We start from the raw sequence: 22,346 nt of genomic DNA, 5'->3' as shown, positions 1-22,346 counted from the left end.
TCAAATAAATTCCGCATTAAATCCATAATACGCAATAAATATGAATTTGTCTCGAAAAGTTCTAACAAATATACGAAGTGGTGTAGGGTATCAGCCCTGCCAGGCATTTGTACTTTCGTTACTGATTTACACTGCCATTAGTGTTGTAGAAGGAGTGTTGCCAAGCGTAAAAACGAATCAGAATATTTTCTTTATATCCATCATTTCATTTAGCAACCGAACTTTAAACATCCTATATCCCCATTCATTTAATATTAACGCAGCAAAATTTTTAGTAAACATGAACACGTGTGCCGCCTGTATATGTGTTTTACATTACCATCACCATACCCCGTTTTCGGTCATGTAATACAATGTAACATTGCAAAATCGTCGATGTCAGTCTATACCATATCGGCATATCGATAGAATATTACCCGAAAATGTCTAATTAGATATTCTGCATAGTAAATGTCGCACATCGATATTTTACACAAACCCCAAGTTGTTCACACCTCACTTTCAGCCATTGCGGCGGCAGCAACTTGGCGCCCCAAACCCGACAACCAAATGTTGTGGCATAAAAGCCATTCTGGGCAACGGCTGTCATGAATAGATTTTCATAAAATTTAATAATTTAACTTTTAACGCGAGCATCACACCAATGTTTCTCTAAATAATGAAGAGCAAAACTAAATTTTGGACAGACTCACTTGACTTGGTTTGTCAACGAAACGAAAGGCGGACGGACGGACCACCGGGCGAACGAATAGTTGGGCAAAAAACCCATGTGAGCTGCAAACAATATTCATGGTGGAACGCAAAAAGTAAATTATAAATTATTAAAGAATAATTAAACGAGAAACAGGAACTCATGTGCACTTCATTTAGGACTTAATAAAGTTACGACTTTACGACTAGGCAGCCTCACACAAGCCCACACACACATAGAAACCTAGTACACACACTTATGCGGAATGGCATATTAGGACCCATATGGCAACTATAAAATTCGTAATGTGTTAAGGGGGAAATATCAGGGCATCGGTATATGTAGGCATAAACGGTTGTATGTGTGTGTCTGGTTCTGTTTCCCTGTGTGTGTAAGTGTATCATAAAACCATTAAATTAGATAGGAAAAAAATTAGTAGCATCTACTCTTAACTTGAAAACGTTTTTGCATTAATAACGCACCAAACGTACTGGGGTGTAAATATTGGGGTCTTCCTAGTGGCTATCTGCTAGACGATATATTATTGCATAAAAATTATATGTTCCTCGGTAGTTACCGCAGGGATTAAGCCTATATTGTCAATCTTCAGCCCTCATCTAAATTGATATAACGATATTAAAATTTGGATTCATTTATTTATTTTTTTCGCTTTCATTTGATTTATAATTTTTGAAAATTTTGTCCATATGTGGTGAGGATACAATTGTTATACCCTCCACCATACATAGTATGGTCATTCCGTTTGTAACTCATCGAAATAATAATTTAAGACATAAGAAAGTATAAATATATTCTTGATCAGCGTAAAATTCTATGACGATTTAGCCCTGCCCGTCTGTTGCAATCACGCTAGAGTCAAAACGAATAAAGATTTTGCACAGAGCACTCTTCGTTTCACGATGTCGTAAAGCCCCCATATAACGGTATCCCCCGATATTCGGTATTTTGATGATTTTAGATGAATGTGGATGAAAATCCACAAAAGGAGTTCCTTCTGAACACTCCTGGAAGAGAAATGTCTGTATAGGTCCACGATATTGTATAGCCCACATACAACGGTAACCTCCGATATTCGATATTTTGACGATTTTAGGTGCATTATTTACCGGAGTTGTTTCAAATTTCGTATTTAGAATTCGTTGTAGGTACTACAGTCTATGACAAACATTTTCGTATGCATGCCCACGTCTTCGAATAGCCCACATACAACGGTACCCCAATATTCGGTATTTTGATAATTTCAGCGACATTATTCGCCGGAGTAGTCGTATTTAGAGTTCGTAATGGGAACTATAGCCTATGACATAAACTACAGCCTGTGACAGAAAATTATCTATGCAGATCCAGATCTTCGTATAGCCCCGATACATCGGTACCTCACTATATTCGGTATTTTGATGCTTTTAGCTACATTATTCACCGGATCTTTTTTTAAGTTTCGTATTCCAATATTGTAAAGGGAGCACTTCTGGGAATTGAAAAAACGAAACGACCCAACTATTTTATCGGCTATCGAGCGACCAGATTTCCTACTTCATTGAAAGATGAAATTTTAAACAAGCGAGCAGTTCTGATGTTAAAGTTACTGGTCGATGGAGAGTTTTATGCACAAAACTACAGGGTGAGATGAAAAAACTGCAACCAACTTCAGGCTGCTGTCATTTCTAAGCCACTCGTCCGACAGCTGTTAAAATTATTCCTGTGATAGCTCATTATATTGTTTACAAGCGTACAAAAGCATTTTGCACTCCAGCATTTAAATGTGAATAAGTATTTTGTGTCTCATACCATCGCTCGTTACCGTGATTGGAATACTGGTAGCGTAGCCCGACGTCAAGGAAGTGGGCGGAAGAATACAGCAACATCAGCGGAAATGGTTCGAAAAATAAAGAACCAACTTGAACGAAACCCGTGAAATAAACTCAAAAGAACTAAAGAGTTGCTTCGCTTGGCCGAAAATGAAAATGTGTTGGCCACCAGAACTCAAGCGCCGGCCATGGTGATGGTGTGGGCCGCCATAACAGCCGATGGTCGCTCTCCGCTCGTATTAATCGACCGTGGCATGCCGAATATTATCGTGAAAATATCCTGGAGGGTGTATTAAAGCCTTGGGCATGCAAACATTTTGGCCGCAGACCTTAGATCTTGCAACGGGGCTCAGCACCATCGCATTCAGCACGTGCCACCAAGAATGGTTACAAAATGAGGTTCCTTACTTCATTTCCAGCGCACAATGGCCACCAAAATCTTCGGATACCAATCCGTTGGACTATTGTGTCTGGAGTATTTTGGAAAGAAAGATTGGCACTAAAAAATATCCAAGTGTCGATCACCTCAAGCAAGCGCTTCGCCGGGAATGGGCCAAAATACCGCAGAGCAACATTCGGGCAGCGTGTGACGGTTTCATTGGCCGTTTGAAGTCCATAATTCGTGCCAAAGGTGACCAATTCGAACAAATCTAAACTTATTCTAAAATTTGATTGATTGATTGATAAAATTTGAAAAAAAGTAAAAACTATGGCGTTTGACTTTGTTGCAGTTTTTTATCTGACCCTAAATATTATAGAGTTCATATTATAGCGTTGCATAAACGCTTCACTTCAATCGCCAAATTTTTTAAAAACTTTGCCCGGTTGTGGGGAAGGCAGTACAAATAGTAATGCTATATTTTCCACTAGCAAATGTCAACTAATTAGTCAGCGTAAAGTATACCTTAAAATTTTAGATACGTTCCAACAGGTAGTGCTAGTACTCAAAATGCCCAATATGTACAAAATATTTAATTTTGAATTTTACCGAGGAAAGTACCATTGCATGGACCCTCATCCAATTTTGTTGTCCAAAACTATTTCTACGGGTCATTATGTAAACCGTAGAAACAAAAAATGACCTCAATATTCAATTTCAGAATTACAGCTCTGTCCCTTCACCCAATACCAAATTTTGTAACATTTAGTACACACATCCCAACCAATCCACATCTAGCGATCCTACGCACCAGCAGTGATCCAAATAAGTACAATTTTGTACTTTTCGAAGAATTATATTTTCAATTCCATATACCAACAGAGACCTCAATATCAAATTTGAGGATTCCAATCCCATCTCTTCGCGCAATACCAAATTTAGTAATATTTAGTAGTTTTCGTATAACTATAGTACACATTTCCGAAACCACTGACAAATCTCAAACACAGATACATACATTTAGTAATATTAATATTCAGAATTTCATCTCTGTCCCTTAAACCAAGAACAAACCATTTAATACTTTTCGTAAAATTATACTACACACTTCCAAAACCACCTCTATATGTCAAGGATACAGATGAAAAGCAAGCCTAATACAAAATTTCAGATATCTGTTCACAATACCACCAAAAGAGACTCCAATACAAAATTTCAAAAATCCAGCGGTTCACCCTAAACAAAACTGTTTCAAATTTAGTCCAGTTCGCACAATTAGTACACATTTCCAAAATCACCTACATATATCAAATTTAATTTCCAACTTGATTCTCATACCAAGTTTCAAGTTTCACAGAATACCAAATTGTACCATTTTAGAAGTCTAGTACCCTTTTAGTACGATTTTCCTAAAAACCCGGCCTCATAACAAGTCTACGCACCAAGACTGACCCTCGTGCAAAATTTCAGTATTCCAGCCTCAGCATCTTCTAGTTTCGGTTGGGTATTGAAGGCCCAACCTTCAAAAAAAAACAAGCAAAATGCTCCTAAAATGTATAATTAATCCCTGACTACCTCAATGGGATACATCGACTCCAAATGCGCTGAAACGGATTTTGTTCAAAAGGACTTGAAGCCTAAACCCATCTATTAAATATATATTTCTAAAATATTTTTTGTATAAAAATAAATAACCACCCTAATATCATTACTATTGTTTTACCCTCATTTAACACATACGTATTGTATATCGGCAGGAACACCAATGACGACTCTGCGCCTCTTAGAAATTGTATAATCATACATACACACATATGTACGTCTACACATGTCGCTTTCTAGCTAGAGACACAGCAGCGATAAGAAATTATTTTTCTAATTTTCAAGCATACGGTTTTTTCTAAATTTAAACGCTTTTATTTGTGGTATCACAGTGGGCTAAAGCGACTTCCTATATTTCTACACAAACAAATTTGTAAAATCTATAGAATTCTGTTTAATTATTATAAGATTCAAAATATCGAAACTTTTCCAAATTTTCTACATTCTTATGTAAACTACAACACCCTGAACAACATCGTTTGATTAAACCTATCCGTAGTTGGCAAAAATTATCACACCATTCACCAAAATTCCTTCCACCTATTTTACTTTTATTCTTAAAACATTAAAAAAAAAACCCTCAACACTGTGCGCAGTGGCAAAGCCTTCATCATCCCACTCCCCCAAAAAAGTCTTCTAAATTTGACGCTTAAAAGGGGAGATCTTGGAACAATGGACATGGCTCACACACATCCATATGTGGCAACCATATATAACCATGTACCAGCAGTACGAGTATATGACAGTCCAACATACACAATCACAATTTGTGGCATCTAACATGTAACATCTGTGATCTGATTCCAGGCGTTGATACCTCCATCTTTTCGCACTTCTTCTCCATGTCAAATGATGAATGACTGCCTAGGCACGGGTTGTTTGGTGTCAGCGTCTGCAGCTTTTCTTTTGATGAACCTATGACCCGTGTGGGAGGGTGGGAGAGTAGAGTGTGGGTGTAGGTGTCAGTGTCTGTGTTGGTGCGTGAAAATAAATAGTTCTTGGTGAAGTTTTTGCCACTTTAAACCAAAGAAACCTCGAAAACCGCATCATCAAACGAACGAACGAAAGAGCGCCTTTCCTCTTCCCGATATCTGTGTGGCTAAAAAACAAACAAAAAAAACTCAACTTTGTTGCCAGCTCTTGTCAACGAAAACTGTGGTCTACACTGGCATTTATTTGAAATTATTTCATTAGATTTTGACATTGTTTTTCTTGTTCTTGCCTTGCTTCCTCCAAGGTTGTCTTTTTTCTTCTCTCCACTGTAGCTTGTCCCGCCATTTAAATAAAAAAAATAAAAGGCTAAATGCTGCTGGTGCTGATAAGATTGGCAAGGATTATACAGCCAAAAAAAAAAAAATAATTTACGTCTTTGGGCCATTTTTCCATTTGTCTGCTTAAATTTAATTGTTTGCAATATTAATTTCTCAAGGACAGGGAAACCGAATCGAGATGGAAGGGGGACAATGTCCTAATAACACCCCATTCATCCCCAGGGGCATCAGCAAATTCATTAAATCCTTTCGCCTTGAAATGCAAGGCAGTAAAAAGACTAACGACCAACATCATCAAGAGATGTGCCGGGTTTTGTGGGACAATTTAAACAATGGCAACGAGAGAAGAGAAAAAAAAATAAATTACTGCTTAAACCGAGTGCGGTTTTTTAAATTTTATGCAATTTATGATCTTTCTTAAGGGTAGCAAAAAAATATAAATCTTTTTTGAAATTTGAACAAAAATGAATTAATTAAGTGAGGAAATGTCAAAGATTTGAAAACTAAATTCGAAATTCGACTCCTTTTCATAATACCACTTCGATTCCCACACTACATGGTGAGATAAAAAAAATGCAACAAAGACAAACGCCAAGTTTTACATTTTTGTTTGCAGGAATTATGGTCTTCAAACGGCCAATAAAACCGTCATACGCTGCCCGAATGTTGTTCTGCTATATTTTGGCCCATTCCCGGCTACGGTCGATTAATACTGTTAGGGCGGCCCACACCATCACCATGGCCGGCGCTTGAGTTCTGGTGGCCAAGCGAAGCAACTCTTCAGCTCTTTTGAGTCTATTTTCTTTTTGTTGCCGTGTAAGCTCTTGCACTTTTGGAATTTCAATGTCTTTAATCCGAGCTCAGTTTTCAATATTTGCCGAATTTTGCGATATGTTCAGCTTACGAGCCATTTTTCGGCCACTGCGACGCGGGTTTCGATCAAGTCGCTTCTTTACTTTTCGAACCATTTCTGCTGATGTTTGCTGTTTTCTTCCGTCCACTTTCTTGACGTCGGGCTACGCTACCAGTATCACGGTAACAAGCGATGGTATAGACACAAATGATTTATTCACATTTAAATGCTGGAGTGCTCGAACGATATCCACTTGTGGTTTTCCAGCCAAATATAAAGAAATCTCACTATCACGCTTGAATTCCATTCCATCACGAATAACTTTTTTTATCAGCTGTCGGATGAGTGGCTTGGAAATGACAGCAATCTGATGTTGGTTGAAGTTTTATCATCTCACCCTATATATATTTTTGATCAGCATAAAATTCTATGTCGATTTAGTGATGTCCGTCCGTCTGTCTGCCTGGGCTCTTCTTCGAATTTGACGGTACCTCCATATATTCGGTCTTTTGAAGTTTTTGTGACATTATTCACTGGATTTTTTTTTTCAAAACTTGCCTATGCAGGCCCAGGAATGCGTATAAAACCCAATATAATGGCAACTTTCAATATTCGGTATTTTTATCATTTTAATTTTTCTCAGATTACGGCTTTGACTTTGCATTTCTGGCGTTTAGACTTTTGACGTCTGCTGGGACCTACAGTAGAATTTTTTGACAAATAATTATATAAAATATTTTAACTTGCTGCGATCCCGTTCAAACAGAGTTGTTAACAATATTTTATAAAAAAGCGAAACATATCGCGATGTTGCCTCCCTTGAGAGGTCAAAATTTTCCACGTACTTTTATCTCCAATATTGTCGAAGACACTGTATACCTAAAATGCACGGATTCCGAGAAATCTTAATCGGATAATTTCCAGATATGTGGAAGATGGTGAAACTTACTCCGTCTATTTAGGTTATTTTGCGATGTTAACTTTCAAAGCGCCTATACACGTGGCGTCTTTTTTAGCTCTACTTTTAGAATCTTCTGGATTTTCCACATAATTATTATTTTTATTTATTTATTTGTTTATTTTTTCACACACAAATAATATTTATTCGCGAGTGGGAGTCTGGAAGAGTAAATGTTTAGCAACAACAAATGAAAATATCACTGAGTATGTCCGACTAACGTTAAGCGGTCGCACGGCTTATTTTTATGTGGTGTAGGGTATAAGGAAGCAAGATATAGAGCAGAAGGAAGCGATATATACCCATAGTTACTTTTGAGGATTTTCATAGAATCACTTTCTGAGTCGATTTATGCATGTCAGTCCGTGTATTCGTCTGTTCGTCCGTCCGTTCATGTACTCTTGTGAACAAAATGCAGGTCGCATTTATTATCTGACTGAGATGAAATTTTCCAAGGTATATTATAGAGCTCGGAAATACCTTTGCCAAATTTAATCGGGATAAGCTAAGATTCCCAAATATCCCTAATCCGATTTCAGGTTTATAGTGCAAATAATGGCTAATATCAGCCCAAATGAATTTCGGGACGTACGTTTCTATTTTGTGGAACTCCGACATATATTTCTTAATAAAATCCTTCTCATGCACTCTATAGTAATGTTATTTGGTATAAAAGATTAAAATGTCTCCGTCAAATTCAGTGAAAATCGGATATGCATGCCACATATTAATTCCCTCTGAAACCAAACTATAACCGCTCTAAAGCCAAATGTTGACAGGTGGTTTGATCTACTTCAAATAAATTACTTTGTTACGGGAGCTCTACGAAATGTGCATAGTGGTGTAGGGTATCATATAGTCGGCTCATTATTTAACAAACAAGAGATACACGTGGTTACTTTTAATCGAAAAGTACATCCATAAGAATATGCAACAAAATCTTAAAAGTTCCCCAAAATTAGTCTTCAATTAATTCGGAGTTTTTATGTTTGAATTACTTGACCACGGTATTGTATGAGTATTTTTTTATCGTGGGAGTACTCCCGTTTGTATTTGAGAAAGATTCACTTTCTACTCGGATTCGTGCGAAACTTTCGGAACTCCCTTGATTCTCGGGTTAGCTTAACATCGTTTTTTACTTTCGAATTAAGAATAAAATGATTCGAATATTTTTCCACATTTAACTTGTTCTGTATTTTGTGAGTTCTTCTCATTCGTAGTTATCAAAATCGTAATTCTTTTGAAATTACTTGAATCACTTCGTCACATTTCCTTTATCAATCTTATTGAAAATTACTATTCAAAAAAATACCCTCTTAATCGTTATTTATATAAAAGTATGAATAATTTTATGACGTATCTGAACTCATGGTGGCAAAAAAAAACAACAAATACTTAAAATCATCCCATTTGAATGCAATATAGACTGAAAAGTGAAGTAACTGCTTAAATATATCAAATAAGTAAGAAATTATGTTAAATCGCATTCACCCCTATGGTGAACCCCATGCAAAATTTAAAAATCCTATCTTCAGCCGTATCGTCTGGAGGTTGATGATCACTCAATCAATCAATCACTCACTCACGCTATTTTTACAGACGATTATTTTAATATTTCACAAACGGAATGACAAATTGAATATACCTACCCTTCCTTCATCGAATGCCGGTGGTTTAAACAAAAATAACGAGATAATGTGGGAGCGATAGGGAACGAACGTATCAATCAGCGACCAAGCTAATGCTACTGATAATGATGACGACTACGAAGTCGATGACGATGACGATCAGCTAGCTTTAAGAACCGAAACTAAGTAGACGCACATGAAAAACAAATAGCAAAGCAAAAAAATAATTAGAGAAGGAAGAAGACGAAGAAAAAAGCCCAAGCAAACAAACAAGCGGTGAATTGACATAACCATTTGTTGACAATCGAACTCTAAAGTTGTTCAGTTGAAAATCGCTTCTGCAAACGGAAAGACACTGCAAAAGTGTCGACGTTTTCGTTATCGTCGGCGTAGGTACATTCTGAAATGTCGTGAATCGTTGTCGAGTGGAAACAAGTGAAAAAATTGAAACGAATGTCGCAAATGCCACAAAAACACTTGCCAGCGCAACTGACAATACAAACAATTCTCCTGCAACCTGGGCGTACCGCCGTAACATCGCCCAGCATAAAAACACCGGATTTATCGGTGGCATGGTGTCCAATATTCACTAAAATCGGTGGTCAATTAAATGCAGATACCGAAGGAGTCATCCAAAATACTCACCAAATATGTGAAGAAAATGAGGAGAGACGCATTCAAGAGGTTGCATCTTCACAACAATGCCCTGACCTCGCCAATCCATTGCCTTCGTTAAGAATTGAACCTAATTTTAGGCTAACTATAATAACTCACGAATCTCTTGCACATATCTTAAGGTTTGTTTCCAAAAGCTCTACTGACCTTGAAAAGTTTATCGTTAATTTCACAACAGCAACCAAACCACAAACTGTACAGACAACTCTCAATGGCCACAAGAGCTCGTCCAGCGTAGACGGCAAATGTGGAACATCTGGTGTTGATGCTGTTGGTGGTGGTGGTGACGTCACTGTTGAAACAGCCGTTAAAAGTTCAAAAGTGAGTCCAGACATGTTGTCGCTCGTGCAACCAAAACAATGTAAGTTTAAAAAAATTCCGCTCATTTTGTTTTCAATTAAATACATTTGAGGGTGGATTATTAGTTAATTAGCTTCGTCTATAACATCACCATCGATTGAATATAATTCTTAAAAATAGTAATATTTTATAACAAGCTTTAAATGTTGACCCAGATAATTCAGATACTTTTCCTTCAATTGAAGTGCAAAATTCTTAGGAAAGGCAGCTATAGGAAAGATATGTGTAGATAATGTATTTGTAATCCAATTAGTATCGTTATGGACCCCTAGTCTCACACTACCTATACAATTGGTTCAATGCACCAAGGTCCTTATTCCATTTTCATGGTAGTGGTTAAAGGTTAGAATAAGTTTAGATTTGTTCGAAATGGTCACCTTTGGCACGAATTATGGCCTTCAAACGGCCAATGAAACCGTCACACAATGCCCGAATGTTGCGACCATCGGCTGTTATGGCGGCCCACACCATCATCATGGCCGACGTTTGAGTTCTGGTGGACAAGCGAAGGTGTACATTTTCAGCTGACCCCTTTGGCAAGTAAACACGATCATTTTGTTTGTTTACAAACTGCTGGACAACGAATGTTTTCTCATCGGAGAAAAACAAAATTCGGCAGTTCACCACTTTCGGCCAAGCGAAGCAACTCTTTAGCTCTTTTGAGTCTATTTTCTTTCTTTTGCGGTGTAAGTTCTTGCACTTTTTGGAATTTCAATGGCTTTACCCCGAGCTTAGTTTTTATATTTATATTTTATATTCGGCTACTGCGGCGCGAGTTTCAATCAAGTCGCTTCTTTACTTTTCGAACCATTTCTTCTGATGTTGGTGTTTTCTTCCGTCCACTTCCTTGACGTCGGGGTACACTACCAGTATCACGGTAACGAGCGATGGTACGAGACACAAAAAAATGCTGGAGTGCTCTAACGATTGCCACTTGTGGCTGTCCAGCCAAATATGAATAAATCACACTATCACGCATGAATTCCGAATAACGAATAACACGAATAACTTTTTTTGTGGAAAATTCTCACCAAAATGTTTATGTACGCTAATGATCTGTCACTGGAATAATTTTAACAGCTGTCGGACGAGTGGTATAGAAATGACAACAGTCTGAAGTTGGTTGCAGTTTTTTCATCTCGCCCTGTATATGCAATGTTCTCAAATGAAGTGGAGGAAGTAGTCGATATAGTCAATATTTATGTCGCGTCACAATATTTATGTCGGACTGAGGTCTGATGCGAAATGGAAAATATTGGTAGCACCCTAATAAAGTGTGAACGTTTTGAATCATCATAACGTAATTTATTTTAATAAACGGGCATTGGCGGAGGCTGTACATTTTTAGTCAAAACTGACTGATACTTTTTAACGTTTTTATTTTGTAAGGACTTCCTCATTATTTTTGGCCTTACTGGTAATGCAGAAAACATATTGTTATCATCAAGTCTTGAACTGCTGGAAATTCAGAAACGTCATTGTTTTTGTAGCACGTAAAGGGTTCCCAATATAAATATTGACTCTTCAATTACGTATTACAATAAAAGTCATTTATAAATGTAAGACCAAAAACTCCAAAGAAATTTCTATTTCAGCGAAATTTCCATCCATTTAATGGATATAGATCTAATTTTGAACATTGAAACTCGAGTAAGATAATAGTGACCGATTAGTAAATTACTGCAATTTCTCGTTTATATTACCCCTCCACTCTTGGCAAACTTTACTTGATCCAAATGGCAAATTTAACCTGGTTTTTATTCTTTTATTTTACAAATTGATTGATGGCAATAAAGTTCTGGAAAAAGTCATTGTCTTTTGTTTTGATGATATTTTGCGATTTAATTTTGCACAAAAACACAAATAACACTTGCCAGGGAATACGTCACTGTAGGAGAGAAGGTGCAAATGTCTTATCTTGATGATTTACTTTCACACAAAAAAAAATTAAAGATAAACACAATTACCTAATGCAGAGACGTACGCAGGGTGGGGACACTTCCAGACCCCTAAAGAAATTCTTACATTTTTTTTTAATTTTATATTTTTAAATATTATAAATTTTAAATATGATATATTTAAAAAAATATTTTTTGCCGGATAAGCCTAGTGAAATGTTTTCACATACATGTAGACACAAGCGACTTCTAGACATAACGGAAATGCAATAATAGTTTTAAATATTACCTTGATGGCACAATAACTCTCGAAGGGAGTTTCCGATACAGTCCAAACTTGGAACATCACAATATTATTATCAAACTTAGATCGAGTTCGGAGATAGGCAAAATCGGTCCACTCCTTCTAGTACCTCCCACGCAAAAGGTCGAAATATTCAAAAAAAAAAAACACTCCTTCTGCTATATCACCCACAAAGGGTCAGCATGAAGCTCATAAAACGCGAAATTAACATCCGATTCCATTCAGACTTGGTACTTCTTAATATTTTCATCAAAACAAGATCAGTCATAAAGATGGTAGAGATTGGGCTATTCCTTCTGGTACCTCCCCCACAAAGGATCACAGTTTAGAATAACCAAAACGATTATAAAATCCGAAATAAGCCTTCGGTTCTCTACATATTTCACATATCCCATTATTTCTACTAACACAGCATCTGCTGTGAAGATGACATATATCTGCGAACCCTTTCTGGTACCTCACCCACAAAGGGTCACAATTTGCAATTCTTTTGTTTGTCTTAACTTACGAAACAAGTCAGCGATTCTTACAAATTGCTATATTCAAATATTTCTCTCAACCAGAAACCTTAAATGAATATGGAATTTATGATTTCGCATAAAATTGGATAATAATGTTTGTCGCAATATTTACATCATATTTATTAAGGTCCGATACGAAATGGACAGTATTGGCCCATAGAAGGTCAACAATTTGCAGTCAAAATGTATTTAACTAATGGCGCTTCGTTACTCCTTTCGTTTTATATGGCTAAGGGTATACATATGTCGGCAAAACCGACTGATACTCTTTAACTTGTTAATTTGGGGAAAAGCTATTTTGCTGGGTTGTACTGAATGTCGTTCGATAAATGTTTACAATATCCGTACGTGCGAGAGATAAATCCTCTCACTACAAGTTACTGTGTAATTGTTACTGGAAAACTGAGAGAGTTGTAAGTGTTATTATTTTCTGGTCGTCGTAGCGCCATAAACGGTCGATCAATGTCAATCATAGGTGGAATTATGAAATAGGCAAACAAACGAATTAGAAAGACCTCTTCAGCAATTAAACATTTGTTTTTCTATTTTTTTTTTTTTTATTTACACTTGTTGTTATTGTTAGGCACATTGTGACCATTGTCACAATTTTTTATTTAACTTTGTTTTGGCACTGACTCATGGCGTAACCAACCAATTTATGGAATACTTCATCAACAGATGGTTGTTTTTAGTAGCGGGGGGTTTTATTTACTATTTTCGTTATATCTTCTTATCTCTCCAGTATAAGTAAAAAGTATACAAAATCACAAACTTTTTGGATTTAATCGAAGCTCGCAAACTGAGTTGTGAAAAGTTAGAATTTCATTCGAAATGTTATTATCAAATTAAAAAGTATCAGTCGGTTTTGCTCACAGATGTATACCCTCGGCCAATGTTCGAGTATCTAAATATATTATGAGATCTGTTACGATTATTCAACTTGTTAAAATCAAAAGGAACAATATTTCCATTTCGTATCGGATCTAAATAAATATGATATAAATATTGCGACGTGCCAGGTTTAGACTATATTAGTTACTTCCTTCATTTTATGTGAGATATGTGATAATTTTTGGAAAATGTGCGTGAGCTACCAGATATAGTCGACCGAAGTTTCCATTTTCATACTTCATCTAATACAGATAAAAATATTGATATGGGCAAAATTACAAGAAAATCGAATATTTATATCCAATTTTATGGAAAACCATAAATGTCATATTCAGACTCAGATTTCTGGTTAAGAGATATGCTTAGATATAGCAAATTGTAAATAATCGCTGACTTGTTTTGGAAGTTATGACATATGAATGAATTTAAAATCGTCACCCTTTGTGGGTGAGGTACCAGAAGGGGTTCGCAGATATATATGTTTTTATGTGTGAAATTTGAGGAAAGTTGAATGCATATTTCTATCAGCGTTTTGTTTTTCAAAATCTTGAACCCTATGTGGGGCAGGTAGCAAAAGAAATGGTCCGATCTCTACCATCTTTATAACAAATGTTGTGTGTTGATGGAAAAAATTGAGATGTACCAAGTCTGGAATGGAATCAGATGTTAATTTCGCATTTTATGAGCTTCATAGATATTCAAAATTTTTAACCTTTGTCAGGGAGGTACCAGAAGGAGTGGAGCGATATATCCTATGTTCATAACAGATCTTGCGTTAGTAGAAATAATGGGATGTGTGAAATATGTAGAGAGCCTGATGCTTATTTCAAGTTTTATGACCTTCATGGATATTCAAAATTTGGACCCTTCGTAGTGGAGGTACCAGAGGAAATGGTCCGATCTCTAGCGTTTTTATAACAGATCCTGTGTTTATGGAAATATTCAGATGTACCTAATTTAAATGGAATCGGATATTAATTTCGCGTTTTATGAGCTTAATGGATATTCAAAATTTCGACCTTTTGGTGGGGGAAGTACCAGAAGGAGTGGACCGATATATTCCGTCTTAAATCCAGACCTTGGGTTAATAAAAATATTGGGTTGCGTGAAATTTGAAGAAAATCGGACTCTTAAATCACATTTTATAAGAATTGTAATTATTCAAAATTTCGACCCTTGGTGTGGGAGGTACTTGATGGAGTGGACCGGTAATTTTCATAAAAAAGAAAATAGAAATCTCTATTTTCATTATACATACACAATTATTTGCACTAATGCCCCCCGTTTTATGCAAAATGTATCAGAATAAGGAATATTCTACAAAAAAATCACTTAAATTTTTAGAATAAACTATTTAGGAGAACATTGATACAAATCATTTTGAATATATAATGAAAATTCTTTGGTGACTTATAGTAAAAATTGATAAAGAATGTATTTGCCTTTGACTTCATCCTTCTAAAATTATGCTTTTTGGTTATTTTTGTACGAATTCTCACAAAGTACGACTTCAACTCTGTTTTTAGTATACGAATTCCATGACAAATATTTTTTTTAAGATAGTTTGCTACGATCCGTGTTATCGACCCATTCCTTCTAATACCTAAAAATATATATAATGGGTGACCTATATTTATCAAACTTGCCAAATCGAAATATTTTTGGCTTCATTAGAGCAACTGTGAAAACAGAATATATGAGTCAACTCTAGTACCTCTCCTCCACAATCGAATTTGTAAAAAAAGGATAATGAAGGGAGTTCTCGATATAGTTCAAACTTAGCATATCGTAATATTCACATCAGACTATATTCACATATGTCAAAAGCGAATTTGTAAAATATTTGTCCACTGGATTTTTTCCCTTCCTCGAAAAGTTTTCAGTTTGAACACCAATAACATTCAGAAAATATGATAGTAATCTTATCTTATCCCAATATTTTGGCAAGTTTAAGAAGGGGAAATAGCGGTAATCTTTTTGTAGTAACTTCACCAAAAAAGTTCCTAGTCCAATCGGGAGGTACGGTAATATGGGAGCTATAGGAAAACAAAAACCTATAGAAACCATGTTCTGCTACAGGAATTAGAACCCACTTACGATACCCAATATCGGCAGGTACCGGTATATGGACTATTTTTGATTTCAGCAGACCAACGAACATTTATTAATCGACTTAGAATTTTATTATTATCACGAATATATATAACTTATGGGTTATGAGTAACAAGCCGAATGACAAATTGAATATACAATCCTTTCATTATGTAGGGTATAATGAATATACATATCTCTTGTACCATTCCTTGTCCATTTTATTTAAAAACTACAATTATATTTTTCCATCCCTGATGTCGGCCTTCCTAAGGTGTCAAATGCTGCACCATATTTCCTCCCACTCTGTCAATTTATTTTGAATTTTAATTTATTTGTTGCCGTTGCAGCGACACTTTGACATTAAAACTAATGGGAATGCTAGATATAGATGGTATACGACTTTCTTGTGTACAGTACAAAAACTTTTCCGGGCATTTAATATTTCTTACCATTTTGGAAGATATTTCTATTATATTATTATATAAGGTATAACTGAAAAAAAGGAAATTGACTCTATTTTAAAGTTATAACATAAAACCACATTGCATCTTCGTTGACATTTATTCTAAGTTAAGAAATATTATGATATTTTCCATCGCCTCTCTCTTGCCCTTAATGCTTAATGTAGAGTGAATTTGTTGTTACATCAAACGCTTACAAAAATAAAATGAAAATTCTAAAAATACCTACTTCCTCCCGCTCCAGAGAGGCAACGAGAAGCAAAGGCAGAAGAAAATCACAACGCACAACCACATTCATTTCAGCACCATCCAGTCGGTCGGTGTTCCGTTCACACTCCCTTCATTCATTGATCATTATCATTCCGCGCTGCTTTCATCTGCAATCTCGCCAGCAATGATGGACGTTTTGTTTCTATTCTGTGAACCTTTCAAGTTAAGTAAGGCCATCACCCGATTTCGACAATGTTAATCATTCACTCATTCATTCATCGTTACTCTCTTCTCTTTGTGTGTGTGTGTGTGTGTGTGTGTGTGTGTTTTTTTTATCGGTTTGTTTTAACTAATCATTTGCCAACGTTATTCCACCTTCGTTCAATTCCAGGTCAAATGCTCATGAAATGGTTCATATCCTCGTTACAGAACGGCAACGGCAATGGCCATCTCAGCGAACAGGACATCAACACGCTGACACTGCAGTACTGCAACAATTTAATCAATGTGGGCGTGCTCAAGCAAATATCGGAGCGGCGGGATGCCGATTTGGATGCGTTCAGCGTAAGTGTTTAAATGCAATATGTTTGTACTTTGTGATGCAACAGCCAACATTGTTGTTGGGTGGGTTAGAGAGGGCGCGTGGGCGGGTGGTTGGTGTAATGTAATTAAATGTCAACATTAAATGCGATGCACACCACCACCACCAGTTTACTGCCAAGCAGTTAAGTTAAGCTTGGCGCTGCAGCATATTTCGAATTCAAAATGAAGTGTAAAATAGAACATAAAAAGCGGACGTTAATTTTGATACATTAACAGTCCGGGTTTAATGTTTATAATGGAGTATTAACTTTTTTGAGATGTTCCCGGGAAATAATATCGGCACATTGCATCTTTGAGGGTTGCATGAAAAGTGAAAAGTTAAAAGAAACGTTAAAAGGGGTTTTGAAACTACTTAAAATTGTTTAAAGAAATCGGAAATGAAAAATGTGGATTCAATCAACATTTGTAAAGATTTTGACCCATTTAATATCAACTTTACCGTGGTGAACACTAAAAAATCCACTGGTTTCTTGGAATACTCAGCTGCTGATGTTTATTTCTTCTTGGGTTTTGTTCACGATCTCCCTCCCTAGTTTACAGCAGTATCAAAATACGAACACGTTCACTAAAATATTCATGGAGGGTATATTAACTTCGTCATTATGTTTGTTACTCCTCGAAATACTTATGTCGGACCCACCAAAGTATATGTATTCATGATCAGCGTAAAATTCTAGGTCAATTTAGCGATGTCCGTATGTCTGTTGTAATCACGCTAGAGTCAAAACGAATAAAAATAGGAGCTACAATTTTACACAGATCAGCCTTTGGTTCGAAGTTCGAAGATGGCCCACGATATCATATAGCCCCCACATAACGGTACCCCCCAATATTCGGTATTTTAATGATTGTAGCCATTTTTTCGGTGAAATTGTCTGAAAATCCACACAAGAAGTTCCTTGTGAGTACTTTATCCCCTGGAAAAGTATTGTCTATATAGGTCAACGATATCGTATATCCCCAATATAACGGTATCTCCCTATATTCGTTATTTTTATGATTTTAGGTACAACATTTACCGAAATTGTTTGAAATTTCGGTGTTGAAGTCCAGGTCCAGGTCTTCGTATAGCCCCAGTATATCGGTACCTCCCTATATTCGGTATTTTGACGATTGTAGGTACCTTATTCACCGGATTTTTTCAAGTTTCGTCTTCGTATGGACCCCAATATGACGGCTATCTTAGGGATTTTTTAAGATTTTAAAATAATTCTTAATGGATTTTATTTTTTTTTTTTTGAAAATGTATTTATTTTTTTTCTAATTTGTTCAAAATATTGGAGGGCACTCAAAGTTCGGCCCGGTATTCAAAGCTCGATTTCACTCTTATTGTATACTCCCAATCTATTTCGCTCTATATATCACAGAGAAGTTCCCCGAGCTCTCCCACATAATACAAAAGGGAGGAAAGTAAACTTCTTGCAAAACTGGTACTCCCACTACCGAGTATTTTTACTCGCGTGTCGAGCTATCGGAGCTTGGTTTAGAACCCGGCGTTCTCTAACCCAAATACCGGCATTAACTAATATTATCAATTTTAAAATTTAAGCTTAAATGTTCTTTAAATTCCCTGTCTTTATTTCGACTACCAGCAATACACATGCCAAATTTCATAGTTCTTACATTACGCGTTTGCAAAACTCCGTGACGCAGTATCTGCTAAATGTTAGTATTTTTTGTCCGATTTTAGTTTGAATTTCTACAAAACCTGTTTTATATCACCCCTTCGAATCAACGATGATATACATACAAAATATCAAGGATTTAGCTCGAGCAGCTTCGTCGGGGCGCTGATGTCAGTCACTCATTCATCGCTAAGCCCATGTATAACAGAGCACAGATTCGCTTGTTTTCACTCGAGAATGCAACTTGTTCGGGAAAGGGGTTGTTCGATGAGTGGGAGACTTATACGGAGTTTACCATTCACACTTTTGTTTTTTGTTGGTGCGCTCCTGAGCCACTCCTGTTTAAAAAATTAAAGTAGGATCTGAATCGCTCGAAATGAAGTGAAACACATCTGCCACAGGTTGTCATTACAAAATATTCTTAAATATCAAGCATTGTGGTTAAATAACCCCTAAAATGCCCTCAATATAATTTTTTTATCATACATATTAAAACATATTTGCAATTGAGATAATTTCCCATTTTTAGCCTTTTAGATGACAGTATTAGCCATCTTCCAATATTTATACATAAGCCCATATTGTAAACTTATAAGACCCCATCGAATGTCCAAAGATATCATTATTATTGCTGTTTTCAAAATTTTATGTCGAGTGCATTTAAAAATTTCCAACATTATTCCATCAATAAAAAATTCTCTTTCGACATTTGAGTTTTCCTGCTTTTCGTCTTCTGTCTCTGCTTCGTTTTCTTTTTATTGTCAGCAATTTGAAATGCTTCCCTTTTAATTTCCTTTTCAAATTGATTTTCATGGCGCAGAAAAAAAACTGAAAAGAAAAATCGAAATCTTTTATACGCTGCGTTTAACAAAACAAAAAGAATGACACTTCTCCATCCCCATGGCCAGAGGCAATGGACGAACTGCATTATGAACTGACGCTCTGCGCCATCCAAAACAAGCAAGGATGCACATAAGGCCAGTTACACAAAATGCGCGTTCATAGCTGTTTGCGTTGTTTGTTTTCCTTTTTTTCTTGGCTACCAATTGTCAGTTGGTCGGTCGTGTAGCTTAATTTTGTTGCTGTTTTTTTTTCAACTGATTCTCTGGAAAGGATTGCAACACAATCGAGTGGCGGACGAGCGACGAGAGCTAAATATGTTTCATCAAACGGAAATTATGCAATAACCGACTAAAGGATGCGGACAAACCGGAAATGAATTGTACGAGTTCGTGGAGATTTAAAATGACTGTGTCATTAGCCAAGAAACTGGGAGTCTATGTCCGTATCAAAACGATCAGTCACTGCTGCCTTTGTAAAGTGTATCCGTCTGTCGGTTTGTCGTTGTGACAGCACTGGTTGGATGTGAGTGAGTGAGTGATGGTGAACAAAACAAGGCAAAGAAAAGCAAACGCAATGAAAGCAGTTATAAATGTTTGTAATTCAATTTTATTCGTTTTCCCCAGCATTTCCCGTAATGATGTTTCAAAGGACATCATTTTAAGGATTCGAAGTCAATTTCAAATAGTTATAAATTGTTTTTTTGTAAATCTTTCTAGCATTATAGGCCATTAAGGAAATCTCCGTTCCTCGAAAGATTTATTTTAAAGATGGCATTAATGCTTCGGGCCATAATTGTGGCGAAATATAAAATCAATCCAAAGTCTTTGGATAAAATCAATTCGTGGAAATGGAGATAGTAGAGTTGGGCAGGGTAGTTGTTAATACTTATAATGAGTGGAGCTAAGCGGACATTTTTGTTTATTTGAACATGATTCCCGTATATCTATTTATGTTCATCAACATAAAGAGGGAAATTAAAAAATAATTTTGTAGATCTGAAATATTTCTGTAGGTAACTGAATTGTTTTTTTTTTTGGAGTCCGCCAATTTTATATTTTTTTATACTTCGTTTACTTGCATTTGCTTCTCAGATTGTTTCTATGGTTTTGGCAATTTTTCCATTAAAGGTTTATGTTTTAGGCCCCTTTGTCTTTGATCAAGTTTCTATTTATACAGGGCCATAAAATGAAACGTTAGTCTGTGAATTCAAATGCAAATCTATTCAAGAATTGGTCACACCTGATACCAAATCGGTACTTAGACATGTGGGCTTCTCCGAAATATATATTTATATTGAATATATTCTCTAAGAAGTTTTTTATCCCCAAGGAAAGTATAAGACACAGCCAAATCGATTGAAACCCAATGAATCGATTTGAAACATGTGGCGACAATCTTTAAAAAAAAAAAACTAATGTCAGGAGGAACATCTACATGGGCGCTACTCTAAAAATAGACCTTGATTTGAAATTCACAGCAAAGGGGTATAATACGCCTTGAAAGAGGTATTATACAGCAGCCATAACAAAAAATGAACCGATATGATCCAATGTTGGCCTTTTGGGATTTTGATCTGCTAACCAATTACTATGAAATCCACTTGAAATTTCCGGCAACTTAGATTCGCCGTTGCACAAAATTATTATAAGAAAATTTGCAAATTGCCGAGAGTGATACCATCCTCATAGAAAGGGAAAGGATTTGCAAATGCTAATGATTGTATAGTTTTTGCAATAATAAAAAAAGTTTTAATAACTTTTTATTAAATTTCATTAATTTGTAGTTTTATTAAAACCATGCTTTTTTGCCAGTAGTCGGCACCACTTGCCAATAGTCGGTATGGCATTTTCCAACAGTCGGCATACCAATTTTTTTGTAAGAATAATTAATAATATTAATAATTTAATTCATTAAAATATAATATTTTGTTTAGTTAAACTGATTCGACGTCTTTATTGTACTTTTCTTAAGAATATGGATTGTTGAGGACCTTCACAGACAAAAATTTAATTTTTGTTAGAATAATTCATCTTTTCTTAGCAAAATTGTGCACAAAGATAGCAGACAATATATTTGAAGTAAACAAAATGCATTTAGTTATAATAGTTTCATTTATTTGGGCTTAAAAATAAAAAGTGCCGACTACTGGGACATGCCGAACTTAGGCACACTTACCCTATATTGTAGCGGACACACCATTATTATTTATATATTTATGTGTTATTTAATTTTATATCATGATTTGTTTGCATTATTATTATTATTATTATAACATCAATTATTTTACATTAACTTGAACTGTAATTTTGCTCGAGTGTTCAGATAATTAATTTTGTTATATGCCAAGAATAAGAGAATATGTTGTTTTGTGTTAAGTAACTGCATTTCGTTTATGATTATTGAGTGATGCTCTAATTGTTCTCTAGTGCTCTCGCATAAGTTCAATGAAATGAGTTTATTTTGACATTATTGTAAAATACCTATGGGAGATTGAGTGATTGTTTTTTCTTTCTTTCTTTTACAAGTGATATTGTTATTGTGATTATTTTGTTTACACTCAATCACTCTCAATATCATGTTTTAATCCTTCCACGTGTTTATGATCTCGCCTATATAAGTACACGTATTAGGCTAAGTTTGTCATTCTTGG

At 35.8% G+C, this 22,346-nt stretch overlaps 1 protein-coding gene across 2 annotated transcripts in view; it reads left to right on the top strand.

Annotated features, from left to right (window-relative positions):
- LOC131805945 (protein cappuccino) overlaps window positions 1-22,346 on the top strand; it is a 96,446-nt gene that overhangs the window by 51,699 nt on the left and 22,401 nt on the right. For both annotated transcript variants that reach the window (XM_059129751.1, XM_059129750.1), the window contains exon 4: window positions 17,017-17,189. In XM_059129751.1, the coding sequence (XP_058985734.1) occupies window positions 17,017-17,189 (173 nt within the window). The remainder of the gene's footprint in view (window positions 1-17,016; window positions 17,190-22,346) is intronic.

The sequence above is a fragment of the Musca domestica genome, unplaced genomic scaffold (genome assembly GCF_030504385.1).
Source record: "Musca domestica strain aabys unplaced genomic scaffold, Musca_domestica.polishedcontigs.V.1.1 68, whole genome shotgun sequence".
In the NCBI taxonomy this organism is placed as follows: Eukaryota; Metazoa; Arthropoda; class Insecta; order Diptera; family Muscidae; genus Musca; species Musca domestica.
Note: the sequence above shows the minus strand (reverse complement) of the source record. Positions and strands in the feature narration are given on the sequence as shown.